Source organism: Culex quinquefasciatus, chromosome 1 (assembly GCF_015732765.1).
Source record: "Culex quinquefasciatus strain JHB chromosome 1, VPISU_Cqui_1.0_pri_paternal, whole genome shotgun sequence".
Classification (NCBI taxonomy): Eukaryota; Metazoa; Arthropoda; class Insecta; order Diptera; family Culicidae; genus Culex; species Culex quinquefasciatus.
Window position 1 is genome coordinate 11911221 of NC_051861.1, and position 24660 is coordinate 11935880.

General features: G+C 32.5%; 2 protein-coding genes across 2 annotated transcripts in view; both read right to left on the minus strand.

Moving 5' to 3' along the window:
* Positions 1 to 24660, minus strand: part of LOC6043184 — a 314616-nt gene that overhangs the window by 154675 nt on the left and 135281 nt on the right. The window contains exons 3-5 of the mRNA XM_038249531.1: positions 11319 to 11459; positions 4617 to 4702; positions 4481 to 4556 (exon numbers count right to left, since the gene is read on the minus strand). Coding sequence (XP_038105459.1) covers positions 4481 to 4556; positions 4617 to 4702; positions 11319 to 11459 — 303 coding nt within the window. The remainder of the gene's footprint in view (positions 1 to 4480; positions 4557 to 4616; positions 4703 to 11318; positions 11460 to 24660) is intronic.
* LOC119771196 lies at positions 18181 to 23763 on the minus strand. Its single transcript, XM_038266866.1, has 2 exons — positions 23651 to 23763; positions 18181 to 18706 (listed from the first exon to the last, which is right to left on the minus strand). The coding sequence occupies exons 1-2, from the start codon at positions 23702 to 23704 to the stop codon at positions 18377 to 18379; spliced, it is 384 nt and encodes a 127-aa protein (XP_038122794.1). The 5' UTR covers positions 23705 to 23763; the 3' UTR covers positions 18181 to 18376.

The window sequence follows — 24660 nt, forward strand, 5'->3', positions numbered from 1 at the left end:
TGGCACACGTACACGCGGTACACACAACCGAAAGCCGTTTCGGTTTTAATGCAGTCACGTAACACCCCAACAACAGCGGCAGCAACTTCAGTCAGTCCGACCTTTGGCAAATCCCAACGCAAACCGCACAGAACCCCAAAACCAACATCATCGAGGATCCGAGTTATGGAACGGAGAGTGAGCAAAAAAAAAAAAAAGTGGCGAACGTCGAAAGCTGCCAACCAGTATCATTATTGATAGTTGTACCGGGCTGAACTTCCCATCAGTTCTGGAGACTGGTGTGACCCTGGATCGAGCCACGTGGTACTACTACTTATTTATGCCGAGGTGATAGAGATCAGAGGCGTCCTCAGGCTTCGTTCAATGAAAGAAATTATGGAGGGTGGGACAGCCTTTCAACATTATGCTTAATGGAAAAAATCACGAAATATCATGGAAATGTTGCAAGATGGGACAACCCTAATGAAATTTCGGAAACAGACACAAACAAAATAAACCTTGGCATAGCTGGACGAAACAATTTTTGCGGTGGGACGGCCATGCCCGGTTCGTCCCTTCTAAATTTTGATGCAAGCGACAGAAAGAATGTTATACAAGTAATGACGGACTTGCCAAATTGGCCTCTTCAAAATCTGTAAGCAAATGACAAAAAATAAAGAGTTGGGACAACCAGCCAAATTTCAACTAAATTGCAGAATGAAACGTTTATGAGTAGTTTGTTTACAAAGAAGATCAAAGTATGGTGGGCCAACCGATATAAATTTTCACACAATATGATACTATTTGTTCCAGAAGAGAAAAATTCAAAAACTGTTTAACCTTGGCGTAACTAAACAGAACTATGTTTACGGTGGGACGGCCATGCCAAGTTGGTCCCTTAAAAATGTGGATGCCCACGGCAGAAAGAAAGTGATGCAAGTAATGCATATGGTGGGACGGACTTGTCATGTTGCCCTTTTTTAAAATCTGCAAACAAAAGACAAAAGTGGTGCATGTTGGGACAACCAGTCAAAATTGAAGTAAAATGCAGTATGAAACAATCGCTAGTACTTTGTTAAAAAAGGAGATCAATATATGGTGGGACAACCTATATAAACATTTACAAAATATGATTCTTTTTGATCCAGAAGAGTGAACATTATTTAAATTTTGTTGAGACGGATAACTCAAACAATGAAGGTGAAACAAACGAAAGTACAAGGTGGGACGGCCTAACTTTGATAGAGAATTTGATCAATCTTAATTCTTTCTAGAATTTCGCCAAAGTACGGCCCTGAGAACAAATGAAAAATAAGCAAACCAGCAAGTCCCGAGCCGAACCCGAAACGGTGGGACAGGTGGTGGGACACTGCCAGGTCGTCTGATGTAGTACGGTGCACCTGGGAAAAAATGCAACCAAGAAATGCCAGGCCCGCCACACGCCATTCTTCGGTGGTTTTATATGGATGTCGTCGTTGTACGGGGCTTGTCGTCGAGGACCTAGGGCTGCGTCACACTGCAGGTATGCATCAGCACCACCGTCATGATGGTGGTAGTAAGAACGAGCTGGGCTGGCGAATGCAATTATAGTGAGCGAGGTGAGTCCTCGTTTTTCTTCTTTTCGAGTTTTCTCCGACTCGTTCTAGGACAGGAGAAGTTTCAAGTTTGGGAATGAAACTTTAATAAATTTATTTAATTTTATTAAGTTTGGAAAAATCAAGTATGAGGTTAGTTTGCTAGTTATGATGACTAATTTGCCATGCCTAAACATTTTGAGATAGGGGAAATATACCCTTTCCAATCAAAAACCTATCTTCGTCAAATGGAAAGTTTGATGCTCGATTAAATCTCTCGATTTCGATACAAAACTGCTCCCAACTTTCGGCAATATATTCTTTTGCACATTAGTTGGTCACTCACTTGAAAAATAATTCCGAAACTTGTTTATTAATTAGCAAGCGCCATCAAAAAAACAAACGCGCCAAGTCTTTTGACGTTTCAATTTTGACTACCCATTCCAATCGAAGGCTGAAGAAAACCGAGCGAGAAGCGAAGGCAAATAAAGAACAAAGGGTGGCCCAACACCACCTCAGCACCTGTTGGAGTGAGCCAGTGTTGCCAGGAAATTTTCTCTATAAATGCTACTTTTCGTAAGTGTTTGCTTAAAATTTCATCAATTTTGGCAGCACTAGGCAGACCCAAAAGAGCGGTGAAAGTAAAAAACTACGCTGAAAATAGGAAAATGGGCAAGGCCCAATGCACTCGACTGATTAGAATACATTTTGGAAATATTTTTTTCAAATGCTCGTAAATGGAATAGAATAACTTTTAGTAAAAGTGTAAATAAACAAAAATGATCACAAAAGTTGCTCTACTCGTTGGTGTACTTGGTTTTAGTAAATTTCAAGGAACACTCCAGATTATCCAGCATTATTCAAACACGACCGCTTATTAGGCTTAAAATGGGTTTATTTCCCTACGATCTATTCCAGATTATAGATAAAATGTCAGCTATGATCTCTTAAAATCTATCATGTAAGGCATGTTTATCTGATTCAAATTTCTCCAACACCATTTTGATTTGTGGGCAAATCAAATGACCGTCTTGTACCCAACTAACCTGGTGTTCAAATCAATTTAATTTCTTGCGCAAAACTTTAGACAGTGGATCGCCAACTTCACCTAGACTATTCCTACATGGATAAAAGTTTTCAAGCACTTTCCAACCACACGGACCAACACTTGTGCGCCATTGTCTCTTCCGGCTGCTTCTAACGACAATAATGACGACAGACTCCGGCTTCTTCAAACTCACGAGGACGTTCTTTCCGTACTGAGCTGCTCCTCCAGTTGCACACAAGAAGTCGACATGACCACATCAATTAGCTGCACTTTAGAGACCTCCTCCCCAACTCTCTTTCAGAGTCTAGTAATGACTGCTGCAACTGGAAGGATGACGGAGTGGGAAAATTCACTTCTAGACTTGACTGGTGTTGGGAAATAGTGTTGCCAGTTTAAAGTTTACTGAAATTTAGATTATTTTTTTAACATTTAGATTTTATTTGGTTTACAGTTGTAAAAATGTGAATTCAAAATCATGATTTAATAAAATTAGGAACCTGAAAAAATATTTAAAAACAGTAATCTGGTAACACTTATTCAACAGAGTCCTCGTCACAGCTGCATACCTCTGGCACAGTTTTGTTTTGTTTTATGGTTCCCAAAAGTGTGAGACGAGAGAATTTAAATATTTTTAAACTGCACTTTTGAGCGGTTTCCTTCCGGAGTTTTTTGTTCCTCAACAATCGGGTCATTTTTAGAGCTAGAAGTTCGCCGAATAAACACGCAGCGGGGTTGAGTTGAAAGTTTGCGAATTTTTCGGCGTCATTATTTTGGGCACTTTCGGACCGTGTGAAATTCCCCAGATTTCAAACGTCTGCAAGACACTCTCCAGTTGCTTCCGGGGTCACATTCAAATTCATTTCTTTCCCAGTTGACTGACTCTAGTTGCCGCCGCGCTAGCGTCGCTCAATATCGTAAATTTATTCAAATTTATGCAACCAATGTCCTTCCGCCTCCCGCGAGAACTTATCATCATTTGGGAGGAGGGGACCATCAGGCAAAAAGCTTTTTTCGGTGTACTAAATGAAGCCCTCCCCACTTCTCTCCCAAAAACACAGCACCAGCAGCAGCGTCAGCGTGGCAAAAATGAATCATGAATGGATATTATAGTAACATTACGCCACAAAGCGCCTACAGTTATACTTCAAGTGACGCCCGGGCGCGTTATACATCGCTAGCGTGCCAGGGGACGTCGCTGGAGAGGGCGGTCTTTAGTGGGGTGGGAGGACAGCTGGTTGAGAGGTGGGTGGCGAAGCGGATTTCCATACGAAAAAGCGGCGAACATTTATCTTCCTGGAGAATGAATTAAATTCCAGTGCCTGAAGGACGGCGGCGGACGATGCACGGGGGACGCTGGAGCGCGACGAGGAGCCACATGATAGTAGAGATATTTCATGTCGTTCATGAAATTTTAATGAGGTTCCATGGTCTCTCCCCTTCTCCACTCGCGTCTTTCCACGAAGCTTTGCTGTCGTTTTACATTTTGTAACGACAGACTAGCTGGTACTTTGTAGAAAATAGAGTTTTTGGGGAAAATGGTTCTAATTATGAGCAACAGGAGCTAATTTGCACGGCTAGCTACTTCTCAGGGCAATTCTTGGGAACGAACGATAATTTGGCACTTACCCGATCATTATCAACCTCACAATCGTCTTCTCTCTCGTGTGCAGCAAATATAAAAGACAAAATTAACGATCGCACACGCACGGTTTATTCAACGCACTTTACTTTACTTTTAAGCAGAAACCTTAGTGATTTTTCGACGGTTTTGCACTTAAAACTAAAACTAATCTAAATTAAAGATTCAAAAAAAGAGAATTTAACACGTTTGGGATGGGTTTTAGGGTTTATTTTAGCTGGAACAAAACGAAGCGCGAACAATCCCACGATGGCATGCACGTTGGGGCCGTCCGCGGTTGGGGCCCTTCTGCAGGTCGCGATACACGACCGGATAGCTGAAGGCCGGGATGAGGGTATTGTAGAGAGAGCAAGCAAGTCAAGGGGAACAGACATACCTCGATCAGCGACTCGTCCGTCGCAAGATGGCGGATAACGGCGGCGTCCACGCCTGCCGGGCCTGGGTTTTCGTCGACGACCGTGGCTATGGTCGGCGGGGCATTCTCACTAGTGAGAACAAGGGTTTCCAGGATTGTGGGACCATATGTTGATGGATGGTCTTAACGGCCTCGAACGGTGACACTAGATTTTCGGTATCACTCGCGCACTTTAGTTCTTCGGGGTGGATCCAAATGATCCAATTATTTGGTGTGGGAAAGCCGCTTAAACTTGTTTTAAATCAGGCATACGCGACAGGATCGTCCCTCTAACTCTCACCAGGTGATCATCCGGGTCGAAACGCGCGCTTTACGTGTACTCGGACACTCCCCGCTGACCTTCCCAACACACTATCCACTCGGGTGGATTTCGTGATTACCGTTCAACTTAACGCCTGATTTTAACTTTTTGTTAATTCAACTCGCACACGCGGCTAATTAACTCGTTCGAGGAACCACAATCTGGATCGTACTAGTGTCGGCTATTAGATAGCAAAAGAGGACGAGTCTAGGGCTTCGGGGCCCTTTTATATCCTCCGCTCTCCGAGGTAGTCTGCCCCAGCGGGTCCACTTCTCTCTCCCATAGATTCTGCTGGTCATCTTATGCGTTGCGAAGTCCAAACGCAAAGTTTGAATTTCCCAATCTCGCCATACTGGAACGCCGCAACAACCTAACTCCCTACACCTAGTGGTTGTGCATGAGAGCGGCGCGTCTTTGTTAGTAATCCTAACCATTAGCTAAGAGGCCTTAATTCTAATGTTAGTTTAATACATGATTTTCTAGTCGAATCATGATTTACCAACCAATTAGTGATTATTGGTAATAATGAACTGCCCTTTTAAATCTAAGATCTGTTGCTCAACTCACTCTCATGCATTGGAAATGAACCTTTATCATAGTGAAGTGGGCTGCGATTTCGGTACGCAAGCAAATCAAATTTTATAGCGAAAAGAGATGTAATGTACTTAGTCTAAAAAAAAACAAAATATTTCATATTTGGGCAGATAATGATCGAATTGGGACCATCGGTTACAATTTCCAATGTACTCAATCTCGCTCTCTTTTGCTGCTAGGATTCTGATCTTAGTATTGAGGCGTTCATTGGGAACAAATGCAAATGAATGCAATTGCAATGAAATGTAGGTCAAATCGACGTGATCAATCTTCGATTTTAAAGAATTGTAACGATGAAAACAGGTTGTATTTAGATTACTCCTTTATTATTCAGCAATTCCATTTGAAAAGAGCCTAAACCAAAAAAAAAGTTCTCCGATCGGGCTCAAAATTTTTCTGGGGGTTCCTTGGCCAAAATAATTAGACCCGTATTTTTTTGTTTGGCCATTAGGGTGGCCTACATCGTGCTAGGTGGTTCAAAAATGGCAATTTTCGTCATTTTCGCAAAAACCACTTTTTCTAAAAATCATATCTCCGCGCCATTTCATCCGATTTTAGCTGTCTTAGACGCAAAAGAAAGGTGATGAGTTTGGCTATTTGGGAAAAATAGTAAAAAGTTCCAAAAATCTAGCTTAACTATTGAAAAAGTCGTATGAAAACTTAAAATGGCGTTTTGACCGTGTCTGGACCAAAGAGCCTATGTCTGAAAATATTTTTATCGGATTCCTCGGAAAATTTCACATAACATATCAAAAAATTGGCGATGTCGAACCGTACGTTTTGGAGATACGATTTTTTGAAAATAAAAACTGCTCGACGCGCCACGCGCAAAAACGGGAAAATGACGAAATCGGCAAAAAATCAACTTTTTCACTAAAACTGCGATAACTTTAAAATTTCAGCGATGACCTATACATGTCTGGGTACCAAAATTTTCGTAATTGAGAGACGCAACTTTTGGTACCATAACATCTATAGGTCATCGCTGAAATTTTAAAGTTATCGCAGTTTTAGTGGAAAAAGTTGATTTTGCCGATTTCGTCATTTTCCGTTTTTGCGCGTGGCGCGTCGAAAACGCAGTTTTTTTCAAAATCATATCTCGGAAACGTACGGTTCGACATCGCCAATTTTTGATATGTGAAATTTTCCGAGGAATCCGATAAAAATATTTTCAGACATAGGCTCTTTGGTCCAGACACGGTCAAAACGCCATTTTAAGTTTTCATACGACTTTTCAATAGTTAAGCTAGATTTTTGGAACTTTTTACTATTTTTCCCAAATAGCCAAACTCATCACCTTTCTTTGCGTCTAAGACAGCTAAAATCGGATGAAATGGCGCGAGATATGATTTTAGAAAAAGTGGTTTTGCGAAAATGACGAAATTGCCATTTTTGAACCACTAGCACGATGTAGGCCACCTAATGGCCAAACAAAAAAATACGGGTCTAATTATTTTGGCCAAGGAACCCCCAGAAAAATTTTGAGCCCGATCGGAGAACTTTTTTTTTGGTTTAGGCTCTTTTCAAATGGAATTGCTGTATTATCGTTTGACAACTTGTTTAAATAATTTCACGTCTGTTCAGGTCGGTGAAGATCGATTACCTTCACCGACTTGAACAGACGTTCATCTAACATTTTTGACATTTTTTTAAGGAACTCTAAAACAACTTCACCAAAAAACTATTGCTCAAATAAACATTAGGGTGACAAGAAAGCATGATTTTTTTTGAAAAGCGTAAGAGATACCCCTTGTTTCGATTCTTTAGGTAAAAATAAGTAACTGTGCCAATTTAGAGCCAAATCGGTTAAGAGTTCATTTTTTTCATAAAATTTCTAAATTTCAATGGAAATTAAAGGGCATCCAGCTGAAATCAATTAAAAATGCATTTCCCTTCGTTTAGAATCATTTTAAGCATGTTTAGGTTGATTTAAAAATCTTTAGAATTCCAGAAAAATTTTGATGTTTTGTTAAAACTTTAGTTTTTGTCAAATCTTACAGTTTTTGAAAACTAATGATTGCAAATCAGTTGAACTGGTGTAAAATGCAATTTAAAACACTTTTTCCATGCAAATGTTGAAACTATGGCTTGTCACTTCAAAAAAAATTTTGGTTTTGCTCACTCAGCAGTTGACCTAACCCCTCTCCGATTTGTGTGAAACTTTGTCCTTAGGGGTAACTTTTGCCCTAATCACGAATCTGAGCTCCATTTTTCGATATCTTGTGACGTAGCTGCGGTAAAATCCCTTCTTTTTTTGAATGTTTGAAAAAATAAATACATGTTTTTTTTAAATTAATTTTCAGCCTGAAATTGTGATGATGTGGAATTTGGTGTCAAAGGGACTTTATGCAAAGTTGGATTGAAGTAGATCGCGCAACAGGAAGGTCGTAAAAATGTTTTCTCGCGTCATTTTCGATGAAAAAATATTTTTCAGTTAAAAATGAAAAAGATTTAATTATTAAAAGTCGTCGGTTAAGTTCCGTTCCGTGGTTTGCCGCGTACCGTTAATTCTCCGAAGAAGAGGAGAGTCCCCCTCCAAATGGATTAGTGCTTCCTTGTGTTTCCAAAAGAAAAGAATTTTTGCGAAGAAAAATTCAACGGGTTCGAAGGGTGCAGTAAAAAAGAAAATGCCTGGTGTTTTATGGAGTGCCATTTGGATCAAAGAGATTTGGAAGTGTTCGAAAGTTTCGTGACCTCTGGAAGTTTGAAAGAGAAGGCTATCGATTAAGACTCCGATTTTTTATTTATTTTGTCAAAGTTATGAATATTATGGCATTCTTGACTTTTTCAAATCCACACTGATTTATGTTCAATAAAAATTTTGTGAACTGTGCAAAAATTTCACATGATATATCTTTTTAAATTTAATATAAAATTATTAAGTTATTAATTGTGGTAGAAATTGAAAAATAATTCTTTTTTTCTGATTTTTATAATTTGAATATAATAAAATCAAAATAGAAAGTATTCAAAGAAATTCAAGTATTCTGAGTATTCAAAGAAAAACTATGTATCCAAATTTAATACCAATTCAAAGTATTCAAAGTATTTATTGTATTTAAAGTTTGTAAAGTATTGAAAGTATTTGAAGTATTCATATTATTTAAAGCAGGGGTGCTCAAAGTTTTTGAGTGGCGGGCCAAATTTGAAGCTCTCATGAGCTTGCGGGCCAAACCAAAAAATTCAATAAATATTTTCCATAAGGTTTTATTGTAATTTGCTCGTCTTAACAAACATTGAAATCAGGTTAGACCGATGCAAATCATTTTGTAACAAGTTCATATACCATGGATTGGTCAAAGTCGAGAGGAACATTTTTTGGCTGAAGACATTCGTGATTTCACAAATATAATGAAATTAAAAGGGTATTCCATTTAATCCACTTGTATTTTCAGTAAAATTCTAATTTTTGTTTGCAACACATATTTCAAAAGGGGTGACACAAATTTAGAAAAATTGTGTAAAAGGAATTTTCAACAATAATTCATCCAATTTCAATAAAAATTTAATACATTTTGGTCTGCCTAAATCAGATGTTTGTCAATTAGATTCATAATCCAAATGTCATGAGTTCGAAATCCGATGGGGAAGGTTTCTAAGTGCCTAATAAGTTTCAGGCCCAGCCTGTAAGAAAATAGTGAATTATAACTTTTAAATAAGTATGGAATACCTATATTATCGCCATTTTTACAATTTTATACTTAATTCAAATTTGAACGTTTTATAACTTATTTCTAAAAATGTTTGATGAAAATGTTGACGAAATTACATTATTTCACATTCAATTTTCAATAAGATAGATGTTTCAACAACAAATTCAGGATCAAAGCATGGATAAAACATAACATTTATAACATTGATAGCATGAATTTTGATTTTTTTTAAATCACTCTGGGTTGTCACAGGGCCATTTTACATGATATTTCAAAATGGGTCCGCGGGCCACTAAAAATCACCTCGCGGGCCATACTTTGGTTACCCCTGATTTAAAGTATTTGATATTTTAAAGTATTTAAAGTTTTTAAAGTATTTAGAGTCTTTAAAGAATTTAAAGTATTCAAAGTATTTATAGTTTTCAAAGTATTTAAAGTTTAAAATGTGTTTCAAGTATTTAAAATATTCAAATAGATTGTTCAAGGTATTTAAAGTGTTTTAAGTATTTGAAGTATTTGAAGTAAATAAATATAATAATAAAATAATAATAAAATATTGAAGTATTTGAAGTATTTGAAGTTTTTAAAGTTTTTTTTAAGTATTTAAACGAGTGTAATGTAATGTATTTAAAATTTTTAAAGTATTTAAAGTTTTTAGACAAATTAAAGTTTTCAAAAATTAAAGTTTTTAATGTATTTCAAGTATTTCAAATATTCAAATAAAGTTTTCAAAGTATTTAAAGTTTTTTTTTAAGTATTTCAAGTATTTAAAGTATTTGGAGTATTTGAAGTATTGGAAGTATTGAACGGTATTATTATTAATGGGATTTATGGTTGTTCAAGTATTTTAAGTATTTAAAGTATTTAAAGTGTTTAACTTGTGGAAGGACACAGAGCTCTATTTTCTCTCCATCTGCATTGACTATTTCTTATTCCTGATGTACTGTCCTTCTTTTGCTCTCCCTACCATCTGTCTCTTTTATGTCCTTGTGAGGGGATCATCTATCCATTCGCATTGACATACTATTTTTTCATTTTTCTTTATATCTTTCTGTACATTTTTCATTGTTTTTTTTTCACACATACTACCAGTCTTTGTGAGGAAATTCTGAGCTCGATTTGCTCTCCATCCGCATTGACCTTTTCTCATCTATGGTTTTCCTTTTCATCAGTAGTTAGAATCAAAGCCGGGGATTGGGGAGGGAGCATCAGGGCAGTGGACAGTTTGCTGTAATGGCGGAGACTGGATGTGGATTGTGGAAGACCAGAACTACGTCACAAGACTTTTTTCGGACTTATTGGAGGTTACTGTCGGAAGGAGATTCTCTTCCCCTGAGGACACCGTGAGTGATTTTGTTTGTTCGCGTCCAACCATCCCCTTTTGGCCCTTCATACGGCAAAAAATTTGGCTGAATCCACCAAATCGATCAGATAGAAAATGTCGGTTATAATCATAACAAAATGCAAAGAAAAGTCTATTTAAGAAAACGTTAAGGATTATTTAAAAAAAAAAGTAATTTAAGTAAAGTAAATCTCTCCCAGTTCCTAAGAGTACAAAAGTTTCCGACAAGACATGTACAAGGCGTATTCAGTGGCAATTTTTAACTTAACTAATGTTAAAATTAATTCTTTTAACATTCCATGAGTCACGATTGGGCTACATGGCTCGGTTTATTCAGGACCTCACGAAATACCGACAAAAAATATAATATTTTGGATCGTTGAAAATGCAGCAGATTCGTCAACAATTATGATCTTAAAATATCCAGTAGGCAGATTAAACAGATTTGACAGACTTTTACAGTTGATAAGTAAAAATGCATAATAATGCTTGTTTGTTTAGAAAATATGGCAGTGAGAAAAATGGATAATCAAATTCAATACCATGAGTAAGTGAGAATTGTGAAAGATACGATTTTGCTGTATAAAACTGGAAAAGATTTGTAATAGCTTAATGGATTTGTTATTTTGACATGTTTTAGTTGGTTAAATAATGTATTATTGTTTATTCTAGTGTTAACACGATTCCGTGCCATTTTTATGATTGCCTTGCAAAGCCTCTTGCAGAAAATTTATTTACCTTGAATTTATACAAACAGAGCAAAACGACAACACTTGTGCAAACAAACTCACCTGGCACCGGCCCACACACCCGCGGGATGATCTCTAGGATGGCGGAACATGATGGATCCTCGAAACAGAGCTGTCTCGCTAATATACAATTTAAAATAGCTATTGCAGTCTTAATATTCGATCCTGGAATGAGAAATGCAAACAAGAGAAGAAGGAAAAAAAGGACGTTAGAAATTATGACGAGTAAAACACGGAATTAACGCTTTATGGAGTTTTAATTCAAATGAATAGGAGTGCTATTAAAAAGTTTTTCTCTCCCGTGTGCTTGCGCTAGAAGTGGTTCACTTTTCCCGGATGAAAGTTTTCCGCTGAAAATACACACACTTTGCGCGAAATGACATCTCGTTTTTACCCCGTCAGGGGAGGAGGGGTTCATAAAAGCAACAACTTTAGCCGTTATTAAAAATAAATCAAAACAAGTTTGTTTTCACTCTCCGGGTGGAACTGCTTTTTCCTCGCTTCGTTTTCCCTTTCCCAGAGTGTAGTTCAGCTCAAAGTGACGATGAGATGCACCCACACCGGGACCGGCGGACAACCAAAACGACTTTATGAAATTTTAATTAGATTCCAACAAGAGACCGAGAGGACCTCTCTTCTCGTTTCTCGAACCGCGTTGCCGGGGAAAAACTTTTTCCTTTTTTCGAGGAGGCACTTGGCTTCATTTTGAATGACAGTTGCAACAGATTGAAGTCCGTCCGTCCCTTGGTGCCCTTGGAAAAAACACGGAGACCACTCTGGGACGTTACTCGATCGTGTAACGAATCCACGGTCCACGGTCGGCACTTGTGACAAGTCGAGTCACGCGAAAATTTGAATTAAAAGCTAGCCTAGAGCTCGCGGAAGGATTTGCATTCAACTTTGTGTGATGAGGGTTTTTTTTTTCTCTCTCTCACTAGACTTGATTTCCAACGCTTGGGCGGAGAGTCCTTGTGAACCTTCACACCATTTATCGCGACGTGGTGTGCACACGTCCAAGGACTTAGCACTGAAATGAACTTAACGCAAAAACGAGAACTCAAGCGGTGCTTGCAGAGGCTAGGGTAATTAAATCACACGAGGACTCGTGACTACAATGTACCCTGAGGAACTTGGTAAACAACAGTAAACTTTCGATTGACCCATTGTTAGCCAGTTTTCGTTTGGCATCCGTGTGTGTTGTCAACTCAGGGAGGTTTTAGACTACGGCAAATAAACAAACAAACTCGCACTTTTTCATGTTTGACAGTTTATCAAATTCGCAAACAAAGCAAAATTTACGCTGGCTGACGTGTCTGTAAACAAATCAAAACAAATAGTGCGTCCATCCCGGGAATTCCCGGGACAAAATTCCCGGGATTTTTCCAAAACCGGGAATTCCCGAATCCCGGGATATTTCATAATTTGTCCCGGGAATTTCCCGAAATAAAAAAAAAACAATTTTTAGTCTGAAAATTCAGATTTGGTTGTGGAAATAGATGAACAGTTGAATACCTCATAAAAGATAATAATTTTAAAGCATTATGATTTGTATTCGGCATATATCAGCATGGTTTGGTGTATTAGGGAAAACTGTTGAAATTTTAATTTACCGATCTGCAAAATGCCTAGCGCTTTAAAAAATGATTGAGATATCAAGGTATATTTATGATTTAAAATAAAATAAAATAAATCAAATTATTTTACATCAAATACTGCCATGTGGGGCAAATGAAACGAATTAAGACACCTATCTATATTTTTTTTTGCATGATGTTTTGAAAAACATTGGTTAAAACAGGAACAGAACAGAATAATTTCACAGATCACCGATTGTTAAATTTATTGCTCTAAAATCTACTAACCTATTCAGACTGTATTCTTGTTTTCTCATAGTTGGCGGTAGTAACTTAAAAATAAATTGTAAAATATGTTTTTTGCAAAAGTTTTTTTGTGAAAGATGAACATGTATCAATAAATAATTTCTTTTTTTCAATTTTAACGGTGAATTTATTTAACACATGGATGTTTGCGAAAATTCCATTCAAAATTTGTTTATTCAAATTGAAAACATATCAAAACTTTTCTAAAATTCTACATTGACTGGTGTCAAATCCAAATCACAACAAAGAACAAAAAAACTTATTTTAATTTTTTTTAAACAATTTAAAACTTGTCGTCCTTGTTTAGATTGAAGAGTAGATTATCACCAACTAATATGATTAAGCTAATTCTATTATTTTAAGCTTGAAAAACATAACAAATATAAAAAAACATAGATTGTATGACTGTTGCATGAATTTCCCGGGATCCCGGGAATTCCCGGGATTTTAAAAATATTTTTCACGTTTCCCGGGGAATTCAGAACCCGGGAATTTTGGACGCCCTAAAAACAAAGCAAGCAAACTGTCAAACTGTCAAAAAGTGCGAGTTTGTTTGTTTGTTTGCCGTAGTCTAATGCCCCCTTCAAAAATTAAAGCAGTGCCAAAAGTATTACTTTTCGCTATAAAGGTTGAAAGTTTATCTTTTCGGCACTCAAATAAGTCTTTCGATCACGAAAAAAACAAATGAAAATGTAAATTGAATTGTACCGAGAAACTTCCAAAAATTCAAAAATTAATGAATTCTAACACTAAACAATTTAAAAAAAACATGAAAACATAGCCCAGTGCACAAACGCTAAACTGGCAATTCTCACAGCGTGATAAAAGCAACTCTTCAACCATTCGTGATTGCCTGTGTAAATTATTACATGATTATGAGGCCATGTGTGCGCGAACCCCGGAATTTGTAGCTGGTGAGCCATATATAATTACTAGCAAAATAAAAGCAAGAAGAAAAAAATGTGTCAAGAAATCGGACCCTTCACGACTGGCGACACTCAGGACGTGAAAATTATGTGGTTCTAAATGGCAAGGACCACCCGTCACGACGTTGACGAAGCTGAGGGTTTGCGGAAAGTGGGTCACCACCACCGATATGAGGGATCGGGTTTCCGTGAAATTATGAAATGTCAAACCCGTAAGTGGCGCCACCACCCTAATCGCTGGGGTTTTCGATAACTGGGACATTTGTTGGTGGCGGGGAAAGGAAGGGTTTTGCGATTTCGACGAAGTCGACGGAATTGCTACTCATGAGAGTTCGAAGAATTGATGGTATGACATTTGCAATTCCTTGAAGAGTTTTATTTAAATAATTGAAAAAAATATCGGCACTTTAAAAACTGAAAATAATAAAACTCAAGCTCCAACATTAAAGCCCGAGTTCAATTAACCATCCACCTCGAGCTCTCACTTTCAAGTATTCCCCCCCGCACAGTCCGAATTCCGTACCACTCGGGTGCACGTGTACCCTCTTACGACCCGCCTCCCACTTGGCTGCTCCACGGAAAGGTGGTAAAATCAGGCGTTTTGTGTGTCCTTGGTCCTTCCCTTTAGTTTTGGGAGGCACGTTCCAAGGGAGCAACCTGAGCAGCCTCTCATCACCAGCTGCACGGCCACGTGTGGGTTAGGTTGGTTCTACAAATTTGTTTAGTTTTTTAGAATATTTTTTTTTATTTTGTTTCAAATTGATTATTTTTTTTTATCAATTTCATTCCATTTTCTTTTTTCTAAAAGTTGATTCAGCTAGTATTTCAAATATTTTTGATGTTTGGTCAAAGACTTTCAAGTATGATGATTTTGTAGTATTTTATTTTTTTTTAGTTTTTTAGTATTTTAGTATTTTAGTATTTTAGTATTTTAGTATTTTAGTATTTTAGTATTTTAGTATTTTAGTATTTTAGTATTTTAGTATTTTAGTATTTTAGTATTTTAGTATTTTAGTATTTTAGTATTTTAGTATTTTAGTATTTTAGTATTTTAGTATTTTAGTATTTTAGTATTTTAGTATTTTAGTATTTTAGTATTTTAGTATTTTAGTATTTTAGTATTTTAGTATTTTAGTATTTTAGTATTTTAGTATTTTAGTATTTTAGTATTTTAGTATTTTAGTATTTTAGTATTTTAGTATTTTAGTATTTTAGTATTTTAGTATTTTAGTATTTTAGTATTTTAGTATTTTAGTATTTTAGTATTTTAGTATTTTAGTATTTTAGTATTTTAGTATTTTAGTATTTTAGTATTTTAGTATTTTAGTATTTTAGTATTTTAGTATTTTAGTATTTTAGTATTTTAGTATTTTAGTATTTTAGTATTTTAGTATTTTAGTATTTTAGTATTTTAGTATTTTAGTATTTTAGTATTTTAGTATTTTAGTATTTTAGTATTTTAGTATTTTAGTATTTTAGTATTTTAGTATTTTAGTATTTTAGTATTTTAGTATTTTAGTATTTTAGTATTTTAGTATTTTAGTATTTTAGTATTTTAGTATTTTAGTATTTTAGTATTTTAGTATTTTAGTATTTTAGTATTTTAGTATTTTAGTATTTTAGTATTTTAGTATTTTAGTATTTTAGTATTTTAGTATTTTAGTATTTTAGTATTTTAGTATTTTAGTATTTTAGTATTTTAGTATTTTAGTATTTTAGTATTTTAGTATTTTAGTATTTTAGTATTTTAGTATTTTAGTATTTTAGTATTTTAGTATTTTAGTATTTTAGTATTTTAGTATTTTAGTATTTTAGTATTTTAGTATTTTAGTATTTTAGTATTTTAGTATTTTAGTATTTTAGTATTTTAGTATTTTAGTATTTTAGTATTTTAGTATTTTAGTATTTTAGTATTTTAGTATTTTAGTATTTTAGTATTTTAGTATTTTAGTATTTTAGTATTTTAGTATTTTAGTATTTTAGTATTTTAGTATTTTAGTATTTTAGTATTTTAGTATTTTAGTATTTTAGTATTTTAGTATTTTAGTATTTTAGTATTTTAGTATTTTAGTATTTTAGTATTTTAGTATTTTAGTATTTTAGTATTTTAGTATTTTAGTATTTTAGTATTTTAGTATTTTAGTATTTTAGTATTTTAGTATTTTAGTATTTTAGTATTTTAGTATTTTAGTATTTTAGTATTTTAGTATTTTAGTATTTTAGTATTTTAGTATTTTAGTATTTTAGTATTTTAGTATTTTAGTATTTTAGTATTTTAGTATTTTAGTATTTTAGTATTTTAGTATTTTAGTATTTTAGTATTTTAGTATTTTAGTATTTTAGTATTTTAGTATTTTAGTATTTTAGTATTTTAGTATTTTAGTATTTTAGTATTTTAGTATTTTAGTATTTTAGTATTTTAGTATTTTAGTATTTTAGTATTTTAGTATTTTAGTATTTTAGTATTTTAGTATTTTAGTATTTTAGTATTTTAGTATTTTAGTATTTTAGTATTTTAGTATTTTAGTATTTTAGTATTTTAGTATTTTAGTATTTTAGTATTTTAGTATTTTAGTATTTTAGTATTTTAGTATTTTAGTATTTTAGTATTTTAGTATTTTAGTATTTTAGTATTTTAGTATTTTAGTATTTTAGTATTTTAGTATTTTAGTATTTTAGTATTTTAGTATTTTAGTATTTTAGTATTTTAGTATTTTAGTATTTTAGTATTTTAGTATTTTAGTATTTTAGTATTTTAGTATTTTAGTATTTTAGTATTTTAGTATTTTAGTATTTTAGTATTTTAGTATTTATTATTTTAGATGTCCATTGTTTCTGATTTTGGAAGACAAACCCGTTGAATCAGTCTACCTTTCCCAGGCGCGAAACCCCTCTCACGTTACCGTACGTGAAGTCATGCGTGTCCTCCCGGCACAGCACGTCGCACGGCACAGCACCTGACATGCAAAAGCTTTTTCTTCTAATTTCACCGCAGAGACTGCGTACGCATGTGAGAGTGTCAAGAAACCAAAGTACATCCAGCAATTAGACACAGATTCTGTTTGGTGCACGGATTGTGTTTTTAGTTGGAAGAAATTTGTTGAATTTTGGAGAATTAAAATTCAAAAGATACTTTTTTTAAAATTAAGGTGAACTCTAACTTGAGACGCAACTCATCAGAAAACATAACCTCACTTTGCGGTGGATTATTTCCCATTACTCATTCGGCTCCTGTTGTTGTGTAACTTCAACCAACAAAGTGCAAAGTTTCTCCGGCGGGTTGCATGTACATGTACCCAATTTTCGTTACCGTCACACAAACACGCTCTCCAGACAGAAAAGTTACACGGCAACGACTAATGTGCCGAAAGTATTTCTCAAGGCGGTTCAGGTAGTTTTACAACACAACACACAAACACATTAGTAATCATACTTTGGCAAGCTGGGGTTCAGCATTAAAGTCAGGTTACGGGTTTGGGGAAAAGTGGAGGTAATTCGTGTGAAACTAGTTTCGCCAACTTTTGTGGCATTTATAGGTAAGAATTTAATTCGGTGGCGAAAAACCACAAACGACGCCAGTTTTAATTGCAATTGAAACGAAAGCTTAATTAATGTTGATTTTTACTGAAACGAAAACAACGACAATTATACTTGTAGTGCTGCTTCTGCACCTAACAAAATGTAGAGATCATTAGTCGAAATTAAAGCGACTTAATGACACTTTCAATAATTATTCTGAACACGGAACAAAATCCGGTTTGCGGAATCGCAAACTTTGCTTCCGATTTGCTCTACCAATCGCAAACCTCCGTTTACACCCGTCAGCAGGAAACATTGCTTCCAATATCGCAAACGGTGATTTTCGATATCGCAAACGTAACGCCGTAACGCATGCCTGCCAAAAGCACGCTGCACGCAGCCACTACAATATTTACTGTTTTGAATTGACCGTTGCTTTTAAAATTTTGGATGAAAATAAGAAAAAGAAGAGGTTTCAATGTTTTTATTTATTTATTCATAATTCAAGACCAAATCAAAGCAATTGTGTGAGTGGTTTACTACGGGATTTCGATTCTATCAAATGTGTTTTGCCATTGACTTGTGAAGGTTCGAACGAGTCGTTTTTTCTGATCTGGCCGTCCTCGATGACCGCGGGGCAGCAGGTTACCGCTGGCCGTCGGTGCCGCCACTGGCATGTTACTCCCCGTGACCTGAGTCCCGGTGCTAGCAGTAGGAGAAGAAGGTGGCGTGGCCTTTGTGGCCGGCACCGCGGCAGCTATGTTTTTGGTATTGTACAGGTCCTTCTCGTGCTCGGTGACGTCGGCGGCGGGGCCACCCGGATAGAGGCGCTGAGACCGGTGCAGCGTGCTTGGGTCGTCGGTCTGGCTGATTTCCAGCGTCGCGCAGCGAGCTGGCACGTCCCTTGAACGGATTCGCGTACCGCCAGAAGTTCTCCTCGTCCGCCGATCTTCACCTCGAGAATCGACTTGAGCGGAGTGGCCTCCACTAGAAGACCGTCCGCCTGGAACAAATCCCCAGAATCTCCGCCAGCAGTCAGATCTGTGAAGGTGTTTATCGAACTCACGTTGCATTTGTGAACCGTAGACTGCGAAAGAGAACACAAAATCAAATTTCAATATTATCGTTTCTCGACATTTCAAGAATAAAATAAAATAAATTTAAAAATCTCTGAAATTCTAAAAATTTCATTAAAAAACGGAATCAATGTTACACCTCTTAAAATTTTTCTACAAGTCTCTACAATTATCTAAAATTCTACAAAACTCTCAAAAGTTCTCTAAAATTCTTCAAAATTCTCTAAAGTTCCCTAAAAATCTCCAAAATTCTCTATAATTTTCAACAATTTTCTAAAATCCTCTACACTTCCCTAAAATTCTCTGAAATGAAGAATTCTCCTAAATTCTCTTAAATCCTATAAAGTTCTCTAATATTATCTATTTTTTTTTTTATTAAATTATCTAAAATTCTCCAAAATCTCTAAAAAAAATTAATTAAATTCTGTAAAATTCTCAAAAAATTCTCAAAAATTCTCAAAAATTCTCAAAAATTCTCAAAAATTCTCCAAAATTCTCCAAAATTCTCAAAAATTCTCAAAAATTCTCAAAAATTTTCAAAAATTATAAAAAATTCTCAAAATTTCTCAAAAATTCTCAAAAATTTTCGAAAATTCTCAAAAATTCTCAAAATTTCTCAAATTTTTTTCAAAAATTCTCAAAAATTCTTAAAAATTTCTCAAAATTTCTCAAAAATTCTCAAAAATTCTCAAAAATACTCAAAAGTTTCAAAATTCTCAAAAATACTCAAAAATTTCAAAAATTCTCAAAAATTCTCGAAAATTCTCAAAAATTCTCAAAAATTTTCAAAAATTCTCAAAAATTCTCATAAATTCTCATAAATTCTCAAAAATTCTCATAAATTCTCATAAATTCTCAAAAATTCTCAAAAATTCTCAAAAAATTTCAAAAATTACAAAAAATTCTCAAAATTTCTCAAAAATTCTCAAAATTTTTCAAAAATTCTCAAAAATTCTCTAAAATTCTTAAAAATTTCTCAAAAATTCTCAAAAATTCTCAAAAATTCTCAAAAATTCTCAAAAATACTCAAAAATACTCAAAAAATTTCAAAAATTCTCAAAAATACTCAAAAATTCTCAAAGATTTTCAAAATTATAAAAATTCTCAAAATTTCTCAAAAATCTCAAATTTTTCGAAAATTCTCAAAATTTTCAAAATTCTCAAAATTCTCATAAATTCTCATAAATTCTCATAAATTCTCATAAATTCTCATAAATTCTCAAAAATTCTCATAAATGCTCATAAATTCTCAAAAATTTTCAAATATTTTAAAATTTAATTTAATTGTTTTTTAAATTTTTTTTTAATTTTTAGAATTTAAAACTTTTAAAAATTTTGAATTTTAGAATTTTAGAATTTGAGAATTTTGAATTTTAGAATTTTAAAAGTTTTAGAATTTTAGAATTTTAGAATTTTAGAATTTTAGAATTTTAGAATTTTAGAATTTTAGAATTTTAGAATTTTAGAATTTTAGAATTTTAGAATTTTAGAATTTTTGAATTTTAGAATTTTAGAATTTTAGAATTTTAGAATTTTAGAATTTTAGAATTTTAGAATTTTAGAATTTTAGAATTTTAGAATTTTAGAATTTTAGAATTTTAGAATTTTAGAATTTTAGAATTTTAGAATTTTAAATTTTAAATTTTAGAATTTTAGAATTTTAAATTTTAAATTTTAAATTTTAAATTTTAGAATTTTAGAATTTTAAATTTTAAATTTTAGAATTTTAGAATTTTAGAATTTTAGAATTTAAGAATTTTAGAATTTTATAATTTTGAAATTTTAGAATTTTACAATTTTAGAATTTTAGAATTTTAGAATTTTAGAATTTTAAATTTTAAATTTTAGAATTTTAGAATTTTAAATTTTAGAATTTTAGAATTTTAAATTTTAGAATTTTAGAATTTTAGAATTTTAGAATTTTAAATTTTAGAATTTTAAATTTTAAATTTTAGAATTTTAAATTTTAGAATTTTAAATTTTAGAATTTTAGAATTTTAGAATTTTAGAATTTTAAATTTTAGAATTTTAGAATTTTAGAATTTTAGAATTTTAGAATTTTAAATTTTAAATTTTAGAATTTTAAATTTTAAATTTTAGAATTTTAGAATTTTAGAATTTTAGAATTTTAAATTTTAGAATTTTAGAATTTTAGAATTTTAGAATTTTAAATTTTAGAATTTTAAATTTTAGAATTTTAGAATTTTAGAATTTTAGAATTTTAAATTTTAGAATTTTAAATTTTAGAATTTTAGAATTTTAGAATTTTAAATTTTAGAATTTTAAATTTTAAATTTTAAATTTTAGAATTTTAGAATTTTAGAATTTTAGAATTTTAAATTTTAAATTTTAGAATTTTAGAATTTTAAATTTTAAATTTTAGAATTTTAGAATTTTAGAATTTTAGAATTTTAAATTTTAAATTTTAGAATTTTAAATTTTAAATTTTAAATTTTAGAATTTTAGAATTTTAGAATTTTAGAATTTTAAATTTTATAATTTTAGAATTTTAGAATTTTAGAATTTTAGAATTTTAGAATTTTAGAATTTTAAATTTTAGAATTTTAGAATTTTAGAATTTTAGAATTTTAGAATTTTAAATTTTAAATTTTAGAATTTTAGAATTTTAAATTTTAGAATTTTAGAATTTTAGAATTTTAGAATTTTAGAATTTTAGAAATTTTAGAATTTTAGAATTTTAGAATTTTAGAATTTTAGAATTTTAAATTTTAAATTTTAGAATTTTAGAATTTTAAATTTTAGAATTTTAAATTTTAGAATTTTAAATTTTAGAATTTTAAATTTTAGAATTTTAGAATTTTAGAATTTTAGAATTTTAGAATTTTAGAATTTTAGAATTTTAAATTTTAAATTTTAGAATTTTAAATTTTAAATTTTAGAATTTTAAATTTTAGAATTTTAGAATTTTAGAATTTTAGAATTTTAGAATTTTAAATTTTAGAATTTTAGAATTTTAAATTTTAGAATTTTAGAATTTTAGAATTTTAAATTTTAGAATTTTAAATTTTAAATTTTAAATTTTAGAATTTTAAATTTTAAATTTTAAATTTTAGAATTTTAAATTTTAAATTTTAAATTTTAAATTTTAGAATTTTAGAATTTTAGAATTTTAGAATTTTAGAATTTTAGAATTTTAAATTTTAGAATTTTAGAATTTTAGAATTTTAGAATTTTAGAATTTTAGAATTTTAGAATTTTAAATTTTAGAATTTTAGAATTTTAAATTTTAAATTTTAAATTTTAGAATTTTAGAATTTTAGAATTTTAGAATTTTAGAATTTTAAATTTTAAATTTTAGAATTTTAAATTTTAAATTTTAGAATTTTAGAATTTTAGAATTTTAAATTTTAGAATTTTAGAATTTTAGAATTTTAGAATTTTAAATTTTAAATTTTAGAATTTTAAATTTTAAATTTTAGAATTTTAGAATTTTAGAATTTTAGAATTTTAAATTTTAGAATTTTAGAATTTTAGAATTTTAGAATTTTAGAATTTTAGAATTTTAAATTTTAGAATTTTAGAATTTTAAATTTTAGAATTTTAGAATTTTAAATTTTAGAATTTTAAATTTTAGAATTTTAAATTTTAGAATTTTAGAATTTTAGAATTTTAGAATTTTAGAATTTTAGAATTTTAGAATTTTAGAATTTTAGAATTTTAGAATTTTAAATTTTAGAATTTTAGAATTTTAAATTTTAGAATTTTAGAATTTTAAATTTTAAATTTTAGAATTTTAGAATTTTAGAATTTTAGAATTTTAGAATTTTAGAATTTTAAATTTTAAATTTTAGAATTTTAAATTTTAAATTTTAGAATTTTAGAATTTTAGAATTTTAGAATTTTAGAATTTTAGAATTTTAGAATTTTAGAATTTTAGAATTTTAGAATTTTAGAATTTTAGAATTTTAGAATTTTAGAATTTTAGAATTTTAGAATTTTAGAATTTTAAATTTTAAATTTTAAATTTTAGAATTTTAGAATTTTAGAATTTTAGAATTTTAGAATTTTAGAATTTTAGAATTTTAGAATTTTAGAATTTTAGAATTTTAGAATTTTAGAATTTTAGAATTTTAGAATTTTAGAATTTTCAAATTTTCGAGATTTTTTGAAGATTTTTGAGTATTTTTGAGGATTTTTGAGAATTTTTGAGAATTTTTGAGAATTTTTGAGAATTTTTGAGAATTTTTGAGAGTTTTTGAGAAGTTTTGAGAGTTTTTGCGAATTTTTGAGAAATTTGGAAAAATCTGGAGAATTTTTGCGAATTTTTGAATTTTTTTTTTGAATTTTTGAGAATTTTCGAAAAAAAATCGATTTTTTGAGATTTTTGTGCGAATTTTTGAGAATTTTGGAATTTTTTAAAGAATTTTTGAGAGTTTTCGAAAAATTTTGCGATTTTTTGAGAATTTTGGAGATTTTTTGCAAATTTTTGAGAATTTTGGGAATTTTGGAGATTTTTTTGCGAATTTTGAGAATTTTCTTTTGTGGGTGTCTTTCACATTAGTTGGTCTGGGTTTGCTCCCAGTCGGCCCATTTATCGCATTTTTCGTGAAATAGTCGTGTGACTTCAGCGGCCACTTCTTGGTACTTTGACTCTTCAAACCCGCAGTCTTGTCACCGCTGGACATACTGTCCAGATGCGGAGTGGTCCATCTCTTCGCGTTCCGGCCGATAACATGCTTGATGGGTTTGTGTTTCGCAGCTTGCCCCATGTGAGTGCTAGGTCATCTGTTTGACGTGCGAGTCGGTAGCCACGGTTAAGCCTGATTCCCAGCATCTTGCTACAGATCCGTTCCTCCGGATCCCATCAAGATGGCTGTGGTCCGGAGTTTGACCGCCCGCTCAATCAGTCGAATTGACGATAATCAGAATGCTGGGGGAATGAGAGAAGGGAGGGGTAATGAGAAGTCAATTTATTAAACCGGAATCTCCTGTACCTTTTGCGTAACATTCCGTCTCCCCGAAGTTTCTTGTAAGCTTCGGCACGCCATGGTCGTCCTCCGTCGCGGCACCGGTGACCAGCTTCCTCCGGTTCTAGCTGGGAGGTGATGCTTGGCTACAATTTCCGTAATCTACTCTCACTGTGCTCGGTGCCGGGGCTCTTCAATGCCAGGGATCGCGTACACACTGAACTTTTTCAGCAACAGCTGCAGCTTCTCGTCGTCCACGGCCCAGGCAGGATGGACACAATTCTTACGGCGGGGCACGCCCTTGCCGCCGAGGCCTTGAGTCCTTTATAGCGCACTAAAAACTAACTAATAAACATTTCACTCGCGATTTGCCGATCAAAAAAAAATACTGCAGCTGTTTGTTTATGTTTGAGCCGTCTGCGCGAGCGGCGCGAGCTGCTGATTTTGACAGCAGTGTAACGCATTGGCTGCGTCGGGCGCCACAGAAAACGGCACGGCAAACTTGGTGTTTGCGATATCGCAAACATTTTTTCCAAATGCGGAAATAATTCTTTCAAAATCGAAAACATTTGTGATGATTTCGAAAACAGCCAATGTTTTCGATTTCATCGCGAAAATTTTTCGGATCCGCCGACCGGATTTTGTTCCGTGAAGGACCTCTTGAGCATTCCAACTCTTCCCCCTTTAAGCTGCATGACCTGTGCAGTATTTCCGTCTCGTAACCTTAAGGATTTAGCAAAGTGTAATGAAACTGGCCCGTTTCCCACGTATATCATACGATCGAAACGACTTTCTCAGTGGAGTGTGTCGATATTAGGTAACCCTTGGATAGACAAGGAAATGTTTGGATGAATTGTAACAAATTGCTATTAAAATTAAAAGTTAGGCCAGCTTGAGCTTTGAGACGGTTCAAAGCAAATCTGTAACAGTCCAAGTCCAGTTTAAATCAATAAACAAATTGAGGCAAACATCATGGAAAAACAAACCCCCAATGCCAAGGGTTAGTAACACCTTGCTCTTTCAGCCACAAGCCATGC